The sequence below is a fragment of the Maylandia zebra genome, linkage group LG5 (assembly GCF_041146795.1).
Source record: "Maylandia zebra isolate NMK-2024a linkage group LG5, Mzebra_GT3a, whole genome shotgun sequence".
Lineage (NCBI taxonomy): Eukaryota > Metazoa > Chordata > Actinopteri > Cichliformes > Cichlidae > Maylandia > Maylandia zebra.
This window is the reverse complement of record NC_135171.1, coordinates 26,977,987-26,989,816: the sequence shown is the minus strand read 5'-3', so window position 1 is coordinate 26,989,816 and position 11,830 is coordinate 26,977,987. Positions and strand designations below refer to the sequence as shown.

Sequence of the window (11,830 nt, the reverse complement as noted above, 5' to 3'; positions counted from 1 at the left end):
GGTTTAAGTTTATACCCCAATGGAAACTTTGATCTGTTCTGTGTTCTCTTATTAACTGCTTAGTCCCTGTTGTTGACCTAAGGTCAGTGTAATCAACCATTTGTTTGCTCTAATGTCACAGATGCTTTTTATTTTATTTTATCTGACAACAAGACATAAAGGTCCCTGAGAACCATTTAACAGATATCTCACCCAACCAGTAGAGGCCACTAGTTCAGAGATGACAGAACCCGGTTAATGTCGTTTTTATGTCCCCACATAAATATTTAAAAATTACTGAAGGAGGTGGAAAGTTTTTTTTATCGGTTAAATCTGCCAGGATTTATTTCTTGAAGCTATTGCTTCAAGAAATGGATTAGAATTCATACACTGCTGGGAGTTTGCTATTTGAAACCATTTCAAGTATTATGAAAACTTATTTGACCTCTAATCTACAGCTTCCTTCTCACTAATTAAATTTTGCCTATTATGCAAAGAGGAGCCATGAGCCAAAACAGAGACATCATCATTAGTATTATTATTATTGAGAGATTTTCCAAGCATTACTGAGTTCTTACTTCTAAATAAGATATTTTTATATTTTCAAGGCAACATGCTGGTAGGTGCTTGTATTGCGGTTTTTATGACGGCTTTATGGGCAGCACTGACACGCCACAGTGTAGAGTGCCAGTGCTTGGGGATGTGCCCAAATGCTAATGTCTGGTGCAATGAGTGACTTTTATTCAACAAAAAGAGGTTAAGAACAGTACTTTGTAGTACAGTGCATTACTTACAATGACTCAAAGCTGTACTGCATTGCGTATTAAGCAGTTAGTCATAAAGATGTCTTGAGATTTATTTGGATAAATAATTAAACATGGACAGTAGTTTGGTCAATACATTCAGAGGTGTCCTGAGACATAAATGAACTAAGTGCCTCTTATATTAAGTACATGTACTTAATATAATGAGCAATATAAATTTCTTACATATTTTGAAATAGTTATTTATGTTCTTTTCTATGTTTCATGTACTCTGTGTGAGCGCTCCATGCTTTATGCCAAGTTATCAATTTACAGGCAGTGAAAATAGAGGATGTTATAGCTCATTCTCGTTGCTATGCATCATTGCCTTAGGTCAACTAGTTGAGCCAAAAGCAAAAACATGTAGGTTACATGTACTGATACTTAAATGGGGAAAAAAAGAGCAAGACAGAGAAATCTGCCAACATGTCTGGTTAGATTAAATTTAACAGACAAGGCAATTCAGACAGGCCAGTTCAGCTGAGTGATAACAGACAATAGAACACCTGCAAGTGTTCATCTGCACCTATTCTAAGATAAACTGAAAGGAACAAATGTCTTTCATACTGTACATCTGATGTTCCCATGTTCATGTTCATTAAGAACAATAAATATTTCTTATCGAGTCAAAATAAAAGAGACCCGTTTGCAGTGAAGCAAATAAGAAACACTGGATTTAATAAAGTAAAGATTTTAATGAAATAAGATTACCTTCATACACTGAAATCACGGTTATTGTTTTTAAGTAACTAAAATATGTCAGAAATATATAATGATTTTTTTCAGAATTGAATTGCTATAAGGTTGTTCTATAAAGAAATGATAAAACATTAAATTACTGCTTTAAAATGGATGAGAGTGATTTCATGGAGTCTGAATCAAAAGTAGGATATCTGACATTTAAACAAAATGACTACATTCATTTTGACTGTTGCATGAGAGTGAAGGGCACTTTTGATGGTATTAATGACATCAACCCACATTCTTTATGTGCAATTGGATTCAGTGAGTCACTTCCCTTGCACAGTTATTATGCTTTTTGCTATTACCTGACAGACCCTTAGCATAAAGTGCCAAATTACAGCACCACATCACAATCCCATATATAATGGCATTCATCCAGATAACATCCTTTTCCATATACGGTATCTTTGAGAAAATATTGACCTTTATAGTCCAGACTGGAATTTTTGGACTCCAACAACAGCTCGCTTTAAATAATGTAGATGCTGAAAGCACTAACTGTGAAACTGTGAAACAAAAATGACACTGCTTTTAGGCTATTGGGATGATTTGGCTCAAAGTATTTCACATTGTCAAAGCTTACACTAAGTGAACGTATGGGGGAGGAAGAGCGAGACAGAAAGAACTATAAGGTCCATACCCAAGTAAGCAGTTTCCTTCGAAGGAAAATGAAACGAGGGGAGGGGGTTACTGACACTGGTAGCAAGCAGAGCTTCGGTAGATCAGACATCAAACTGGAGGCAGCGAGTGATGAGGACAGTGGTGCTCCAAAGTCCCTAAGAGAAGATAGGATGATTTAGTGGGTGAGCGCCTTTTGAACATAATCACTTAAATACTGTTATTTCGTTAATTTACTGTTTATTAGTTTAAAGATTAAAGTGCAATGACCAAGAGTTTTCAATAATAATGTTTTCCCTTCTCTCTGCAGACTGCAGTCCTGAGTTCGGATTATTAAACAGAAAGGGAAAATAATAATAATAATAGCGGGGTGTGCTGGCAGAAAATTACGTTGGGAAACTAAGCTAACACAGCTGATAGAGGTCCCGAACCTGGGTTTGTGATGTGACTGCTGGCTGCGCCTAAGTGGCGCTTTTACGCACGATGGAAGACCTTTTACGCGAGCAGTACAGTTGGTCTCACAATCTCACATGGAGCAGCTCAAGTCGTGAAAATGAAAGCTACGTAGGAAACACCACGGTGAACCCTCTGAAACGAAATGAAGAAGTGGCTAAAGTGGAAGTTACCGTTCTGGTCCTTGTGCTGCTTCTCGCGCTGACAGGCAATATGTGCGTCCTGTGGGCTATTCACACCACCAAGCACAGTCAGTCTCGGATGTATTACTTCATGAAGCACCTGAGCATCGCAGACCTTGTAGTTGCAATCTTTCAGGTTTTACCTCAGCTCATCTGGGATATCACTTTTCGCTTCTATGGACCCGATTTGCTGTGCAGGTTGGTGAAATACCTCCAGGTCGTGGGTATGTTTGCGTCTACGTACATGCTGGTTTTAATGTCGATAGACAGGTGCTTGGCAGTCTGCCAGCCACTTCGCTCCGTGCACAAGAAAAAAGACCGCTTCTGTGTGATCGCCTCTTGGATGCTCAGCCTGATATTCAGCAGTCCTCAAGCTTACATATTTTCTCTTAGGGAGGTCGGTAATGGTGTGTATGACTGCTGGGGGGACTTCGTGCAGCCTTGGGGTGCCAAAGCATACATCACTTGGATGAGTTTGAGCATTTACATTTTCCCAGTGGCCATTTTAAGCATCTGCTATGGTTTGATATGTTTTAAAATATGGGAGAATTTCAATCTAAAAACCAGAAGGGAGCACTTTCTGGCTCTCACTCCAAGGCCCTCCAAAGGCGCCCAACCCTTTTCTCGTGTGAGCAGCGTGAGACTCATTTCGAAGGCTAAGATCCGCACAGTAAAAATGACATTTGTAGTGGTACTTGCTTATATTGTGTGCTGGACTCCTTTTTTCTTTGTCCAGATGTGGTCGGCATGGGATCCTGCTGCACCAAGAGAAGGTAAAAGCGCACCCAACGGCCTTCGTTTTACCATAACAGTTTTTCTTTTTAAAGTGTTTACACATTTTGATTAATGGCAATATTTATTGGTTTATGACGCCGTTTTCTTCCTTCTATTGTGGGCAAAGTGCTTAGTGACACAATGACTAATGCGTCGTCTTTGTCCAAGATTAATGGTGTTGATTTTTTTTTTTTGCCAAAAGCACTTAATAGGGAAAAAAAAATTCTGTTCCACAAGTGTCCCACGCAAACAAAAATCATTCTTCCACCTCACAACACATCTTTAGGAATGCACAAGCAATCCGCCGTTCTTTCAAGGCAACACAATGGTGTTTAAAATCAGACTTCCCCAGAGTAAACAGAAATGGATGGGAGTAACATTCACAGTGGTTATCAGTTTGAAGAAAGACCTCAGAGCCTCTAGGGGAGTAAATGTACCAGAACATCAAAGCGTTTCTGTCTCAATTCCCAGTGCTATTTTGTCTAATATCCATTTAATTGAACTGTTTGTTCAGATATACTCCTCAGATCTTGTCAGTTTGCCATTAAAGTAGACATTCAAGCTGCATTATCTTAAAAACATCCACAAATGTGCATTCAGAGCTTTCAGAGATTCCAATCAATGTTTTGGTGGCCAGACTTTCCCCCCAGAATAATCATTTTCCTGTTGCTCTCATTTAAAAAAAATAAAAAAATACCAAGGCCAAAAATGTGTCAAACAAGCACAAATTACATTTAAAATATATCTAAAAAGAAAAAAAATCCCAGAAGGCTGTGTTATATTAGGGACTCCAGATTGCTTGAAGTATTGAAGTATTTTTTGTCAGAGTGCATTTAGCAATATAAGTATTATCTGTGGACACAAAAAGTACGTTTAGTGGCTTAGAAATAAAGAATAAAACTTTAGAAATAAAGAAAATTTATGTTGGTCTCACATTCATATATTATATCAACTTTCAAAATTTTTTCTGTCTTCATCTTCTTGGTTTACTCAGGTCAAGCAGTATCATCTGTTTCTCAATAAATACACCTGAACAATAATTGAAAAAAGTTACACATATATTTTGCCATTAAGCAGCCACAATAAAAACTTGTTTCCTTCTTTATAACTCAGTGGGATAGCAATGTTACCGGATTTAACACTCTAATATTAAGCATATATTTAATATTTGTAAATCCAAATAATAATGCAGAATAGGGGAACGAACAGTGCAATCACTTTAAATTGATCAGTCTTTTTTATTACGAACAAAGCCAAGCCAAGGACTGGAGAAGGGTTTCCAAACCTACCACTGACTTAATCTTTGCCACGTCTCTGCCTGTCATGCAAGCAGCGGGGAAGCCTCTTTCGGTGTTGCACATATTATTATCTTATCAGCAGACTGTTATTGTAGAATCATTTCTCTACTGTTCCCACTCTGGTAAATTTTAAAAAGCCTTTTTAATTGTAATTATACTTTTTAACTTGAAGCAAGTAAGAAAGCATTGCTTAAGGAGCTCAAAAATTTTATAAATCAGTAGAGGGTTACAAAAAATTCCTTTGACATATAGTCATGCTTGCATAAGTAAATCATAAGAGTGAGTGACTGGTCTGCCTCTGGTACTATTTACAGGGCATAACAAAAATACAGTGGGGCTTAATACATCAGTATAATTTGTGGAACTGGAGCAGTTTTATGAGAGGCAGACAACAGATTGAATTTAAATCAGGCTTTGTGGTTTCAGTGCACATCAAATTCTTTTAGATTTCAAAAAATACTTTTCCAAGGAAAGTCTCTGTGCAAATCTATATGCAAAAGTAAAGATAATTTAGATTCTCTATATTTTCTGACTCATTGCAGTCTCTTTGAAGTAATGCCACATGGGTTAAGACTCCATGAAGGTCGTGTTTATCAGGGCATTTGATCCAGCATGAAACCTGTGAACTTTTTTCCAGGGCCTGCACTTCAGTCATAACATCACACTGTAAAACTTCCAAAGGATTCACTGATAATGGAGGAGAATGTGGCTTCTTGCACTCCTGCAATGTTTTCTTAACTTTTTATCCTCAAACTTATCTTTGATATAGAGCCTGTTCTTCCACAAAGTGACAGCAGCTCTGTTTTTGAAGTTGACATCTCATCCTTTATATTTCTCCTGAAAAGAGCAGTAAATCACAATGCTGAAAAGGAGTTAAGATAAATGTTTTTCTTTCATTTCAGAAAGTGATGAATGCATTGTACCAATATAAAAAGGAAAAGTTGAATGCTGTCATTTTCAGTTTTTTTCCCCTCTGTATTTCCAGTGGCTAGGATTTCTTGCACCAAATGATTTTACAACTCTGGGCAGGCTGTTAAACACTTTTCAGAATTTTGATGGGCCATTTGGTTGGCACACCTCTCACAATAAAGCAAAGTACTGTGGGGACTCAGAGTACAGGGAAGAGAATGGGTCAGTGCTTGAGGACCGACGCCAGCAAGCTCTAAATCTCTCTCACCCTATTTAGGATAAAGAGGGGGGACTTGGAAATTGTCCTCTTTCCACTTTTCAGATTATGTGCTTATTCAGTGTACTCCAGGGCTCTAATAATTGGAATGTAATCAATTGAGTGAATGAAAAAAAAAGCTGTATTTTTTCCACCAAGGACAGGTTCTTTTAATCGAAGCTGTTCGTCATATTTGTTTTCAAGCAACCTAAAGTTCTATCTGTGAGGCATCCAGCAGCTACCATGTTTCATTTTTATGATCCAAAATGTTTTTTGGAGAAGGAAGTCTGAATTGCATTAGCTTGTCAGCTAATATAATTCTGTATGAATAATGTGGGTATACAATAAGTACATCAGATTGACAGATTTACAATACATACATGAAATTAAGCATTAAAAAGGGCCCCAGTGGTTTTACTGGGTTTTATGACCCCAACCCAGTACTTTTAGTGACCTAAAAGATTATCAACCACACTATTAGATATGCTATCCTAAAATATTACATCAGATGGTGGGGCTTGATGAAAAAGCAGGGTGTTTAAGTTGTTAGACTATAAAGTAGTTGTTCAGATATTTAAATACAAACTAAAAGTGTTGGCTCAAGTAATAAATTGCCATTACCCTTCCTAGAGCCTCGTGAAGCTTGAACAACTTATGAATAAACAAACTTTCAAACCTAAGCATCGAGTGATTACATCTTACTGTGATGGGGAAAGACTTGCTAGTCTTTTTAAAGATCAACCCACTTCTTCTTTCTAAACTGTTCATTTTATTCATGGTGGCAAGGTCTGGTATTTTTCCCATCTTTATTTTCATCACTGTCAGCAAATGCAGTGAAAAGCTGACAACTAGATACGTGTTAGTTTGTCTCTTAACGCTTCTCCGCACTGTTTGTAGCTATAATTCTCACATCTGGTGGTTTCTACAGATGATCAAAATCTTTAAAAAAAAGTAGTTTGCTACTAAAGTATTAAAAGAAAGTTTCAAAAATACACAATTTAAAACAGGAAGACAGTGTATTTGTTGGGTATGTATTTGTTTCAAATTATTTGGTAAATATATCTATAGGACTGAACGCCAATGTGGTTGTAAATTATTGTGCCAATGGTCATGTTTATGACAAAACATGTTATCCAGTTTAACGCTGCGTGTCACTCATATGTTTTTAATATCATCTGGATAAGATCAGTCGAGCTACACAGCTGATATTTGTTAGTAGAGTCAGTTCAATGTTGGTTGTGGCTTTTCTGGGAAATAACAGACTAAAAGAAGAATGTATGAAGAGGGGAAAAAAAGTCTTTCAAAATAACCTCTTACATGTTCTTGTTTCTCTCCGTCTTCCTAGACATGGCTTTCATCATTGCAATGTTGCTAGCCAGTCTCAATAGCTGCTGTAACCCGTGGATTTACATGTTCTTCGCGGGTCACCTATTCCATGACCTGATGCAGTGTTTCTTCTGCTGCTGTCGACGGTACCTGACAGAATGCTCGTGCAGCTGTGATCAACAGTGCAGACACAAAAGGGGCTCCTCCACTTACGTTAACAAGAACACCAACAGTCAGAGGAGCCTCTCACGCACATCCAGTATGGTACACTGAAAAGCCAGCTAAAAGGCATGACTACAGAGGCTGACTGCAGAGGCAGTGTGCTGGCTATTGCTGCACATTTTTTCTGTAACATTTTGAATCGAGCTAAACTGACAATGTAAACTTCCTGTCCAGATGACACCCTGCACCCACTGGTGACAGAAAACAGTACAAATGGTGTTTTATATATATCGTGTATAGAATTTGAACAAAATGTGATGTAAAATTTAAAAAGAATTTGTTATCATTTTCATCTTTCTTTGCAACAAAAAATATGTGTAAAGGTAAGGTAATATGTAATGTGTGATGTGAAAGGTCAGCTACGTTTATTCATATATGTTTGTTGTGAATTGTCAAAGAAAACATTGTAGTGTATAGCCTCCACAGGGAGAAGCTTTAAGGTGGAGGAGGGGATTATATAAAAGGGTTGGGGCATTAGTGTCAGCAGTAGAGCTGTCAAATAAAAAACAGTCTGTCTGTGAGAGGGAAAGTGCTCTGATTTGTGATTTGGGTGAAGTTATACTAATTTGACCTGAAGATTGAACCCTCCAAACCAACCAAAGTTTCATAATTCACACTTATAAGACACAAAGACTTTTTTTTCCTCAAAAGCTCAAATCAGTGTGGAAATAAATCTGCAAATACGTAATTGGTCCAATACCATCACACAGTAAATTTCATAAGTCATGAATGATAGTTATCTGTCCACTTTCTGCCATCCTGTCTGTCTATAGATATTATATCTAACAGAGATTTCTCTTAGACATAGCATATGCCACAGTAAATTCTGATGTGCATGGATTTCTGCAACAATAAAGTGTGCCAGTGAAGTCGATCTCTGTCGTGTGAATGTGGATGCCACTGCACATCTGTTCCTGCCTGTTGTTACTGACAGCTGTGGGAGTGGAAGAGTGACATCAGAAACACCTATTTCAATCAAGTGTTTGCTGCCTCAAATTGCTAAATGTACTGTAGGCAATCTTGACACATCACAATAACTAACTGGATATACAGTATCTCCCTGCATGGTCATTTGTCTTCAAGCAAGAAGATAAAGAGATGACACAGGAAAACTTAACCTTATATTAGGGATGTTGCAACAAAAGAGCATATCATCGTTGTATTTGAAAAATGCTTTAATAATGTCTTTTTAATATCAACAATAAGTCTAAAAGTGTATTAGTTTAAAAACCATATTAAACCATGTCTTTTACTTTCATTTCCTTCCAGGACAATACATCAAATATTAATTATTATTATTCAGAAACATATTCTTGATATTCTGTTCAATGCTAAACCTTTAACAATTATAAAGTTTCTTTCTCTATGACCACAACTGAGCCGTGATAGAGGAGAAGCTCATGTCCAGTAATTAAAATTGTGAAATGAAAGATATTTGCACAATCAAATATTTTTTCATTGACAAAGTAGAACTCATTTCAACACTTGGTACAAGGTAACTGAACTCTTTTTTTCTGACTAGACAAAGTATTGTTAAAGCCCCTTTTCATACATCCTCAAACCTAGATCTTGAAAAGCCCAAACTCTATTACATATTATGTAATATTCAAATTGCAAAAAATGATTTCTGCATGCATTTCTTAAACTATAATCCCTCAGAGTGAAAAAAGAACTACATGCTGAGCAAAAAGAGTCACTAAAATGGTTTCACATCCCGAATGTGAAACGAAGAATTGCGTCACCATTGATTTTTTACTTCAAGTCTCAGCAGATACTATCGAACTTTAATAATAGCTATAAATAATGGGTGTTACATTTTGGATAAAGTATTTTTTTTTAAATGCTGCTTGGTTTGGGTCCACGTGACCACACAACAGTAAGTGCACTTGTCCATGTCAATGAGCATTTGCAGTCTTGAAGTGCTTCTCACATGTGAGTCTCATTCTTTGGCCAGGTGAATGCTGAAGCCACCACAACATTTTCCAGCACTTGTGAGAAAAGGCTGTACAATGACACCAAGGACAATGCTCCATAGGCTCTGCAGCCAGCGAGTGCCAATAAGGAGACACTGGATACAGGGACTAACCAACCTGTCATAGAAGAGAACACAAAAATGTTTGTTTTAATATGTAACAGTAATAATTTCCTATTTCTAATTTCTCATGTTGAATTAATATATAACACTCTGCTATAACACTTTGTTTCTCAACAATGAAGTGAAGAGATTAGTACTTATATGGCATCTTAAAGTTATCCTAATGCAGAAAAGCTCGGAAAACACCTGGCTTCCCAAAACAAAATTGGAGGGGGGCTTGAATCAGACCCATCCCACCTTTCAGCAGTCATGTCTTTCAGACTTCACATAACCACAAGGTTTTAATTGACATCATCGAGGTCATTTCTTTGAGCGATTTGAAAGCTCCCTCCAGGCCACGGAAGCTATCGCCCATGGAGTGACACTTTAATAGCATTATAGAAAATTTTTCCCCATCAATATTTCTCAGATTCTTGTCTCATCTCCAGAGGGGTCAGGTGGCTCTTTAGCCTCGAGGCCGGAGGTTCGGATATGTTTTGATGACCATGTGCCAATTTAGGGAGCCACCCAACAGAGGCAAAATGCACTTATGTTGGCATGGTTCATTTCTGTGTCAGTTTATAATTATAACAACCATTATGGAGGAGGATGTTATATTCTCTGACCGCAGCTGTATGTGTCAGTCTTAGGAAGGCTTAGTCTTTTATGATGGTTGGGAAAAAAAATCAAGCTGAAGAAAAAATTTGTCTAGTTCATGCTGCTATACCACAGTATGATGTGTACTGGGGAAAGATTAAAATGTATAGTAATGCATTCTTTCACTGTTGTGTGTGCAGGCTCAATAAGCGGTCACAAAAGGTCACCTGTACATTACTTTAATTGAAAACAAAAATCTTAATTACTAACCTAGAGGTCCGAATCTAAACCTACCAGATATGAAGACAGCTGAGGATGGCGAACAGGAGTCCAGAGATTATTGACACAGGAATGGCCAAAAATACTGTGACTATCCGGTAAATCCAAATCCTAGACACCTCGAACAGGGCATGGCTCCAGATCCACACTCTGTCACCGCTCCGCACTGATACCGGCTCAGCTATAACATCCTCAAACGTCACCTAAAGAATATTTAAGTGCTTTCTGTTTTTTTCAGCTAATGTGCAGCATGACAAATGTACAGATAGACCATGAGATAAAGTTTAATAGAGCTACTGCAGAAAGAATGCAATACCTTAAGGCAGTCATTGATACCTCGGGGGTCTCTTGCATTAATCAGCGGCTTGGTATCACTGATTTCCACTAGTGTAGACGTGTGAATGTTTTCCTCCTCTTCCATAGCAGGAGAGGCCTTCCACAGTGTCTCACGTTGCTCCCCATTTTCAAAGTCTTCAGGGTCACTGGAGTCCCCCAAATCTATATCCACTTCCTCTGAATCGTCCCCTTTCATCATGGTGTTAATTAAATGCAAAAAAAAAAGCACAACCAAAGAAAAACAGAGTGGGAAATTGTTACATTAGTAACACTCCAGACTGTGTGAGGCCATTGACTGGAACAGCCCAGCCGGCTGTGCCGGGAGGTTATATTGGGAACGTTACAGTGCCCTGGGTGGTATTTGCAGATGGTCTTTCAAGTGAAGATCATTTTCCTCTGCTGTGGGAAGATATGGGAGGAGGATATAAATACTATGGGCATGAACAGAGATAGCTCTGTATACACTGATACGCCCAAGTGGGACAGACAGACACTAAAGTATAAAGGTCAATTCAGCTTTATTTAACTGGCAACTGTAAACAATAAAAAAAAATCAATTCAGGAATCCGTGCATTGCAATGACCTTACAGTATCATAGACTGAAACTAAATGATTTCCTTCATCTTTTACTTTAGTTGTTTGTAATACAACAAGGCAGAGATGCAGAACTAAAAAGGATTTCAACCGAACATATGCAGTGATACTGGAATTCCTGTCATGCTGATTCTAAAATGTTATTCATAGGCTCCATTACTTCTGCATCTAAAAAGCCTTTAACTACGAGACAACACTGCCCCTATCTGGCCTTTTATGGAAATTAACTACTTATCTTTGCCTGTTCCTAATCTAAAACACTGAAATGCTATCCAGTTCTGTACAAGTAATATTTACATCGTGGTTCACTGCTATCAGTAGGTCAAATACTCATCCAATCAGACCATATAAGATACACAAAACTAAGCAACACATACACAAGAGAT

The 11,830-nt window shown here is 37.7% G+C and overlaps 2 protein-coding genes across 2 annotated transcripts; one reads left to right on the top strand and one right to left on the bottom strand.

Moving 5' to 3' along the window:
* Positions 1 to 1,945: 1,945 nt before the first annotated feature.
* oxtrb (oxytocin receptor b) lies at positions 1,946 to 8,438 on the top strand. The gene is made up of 3 exons (XM_076884141.1): positions 1,946 to 2,329; positions 2,455 to 3,552; positions 7,362 to 8,438. The coding sequence occupies exons 2-3, from the start codon at positions 2,628 to 2,630 to the stop codon at positions 7,613 to 7,615; spliced, it is 1,179 nt and encodes a 392-aa protein (XP_076740256.1). The 5' UTR covers positions 1,946 to 2,329; positions 2,455 to 2,627; the 3' UTR covers positions 7,616 to 8,438.
* A 283-nt stretch (positions 8,439 to 8,721) lies between these two features.
* cav4a (caveolin 4a) lies at positions 8,722 to 11,235 on the bottom strand. Its single transcript, XM_004548720.4, has 3 exons — positions 10,831 to 11,235; positions 10,530 to 10,717; positions 8,722 to 9,654 (listed from the first exon to the last, which is right to left on the bottom strand). The coding sequence occupies exons 1-3, from the start codon at positions 11,047 to 11,049 to the stop codon at positions 9,504 to 9,506; spliced, it is 558 nt and encodes a 185-aa protein (XP_004548777.1). The 5' UTR covers positions 11,050 to 11,235; the 3' UTR covers positions 8,722 to 9,503.
* Between the last annotated feature and the right edge of the window lie 595 nt (positions 11,236 to 11,830).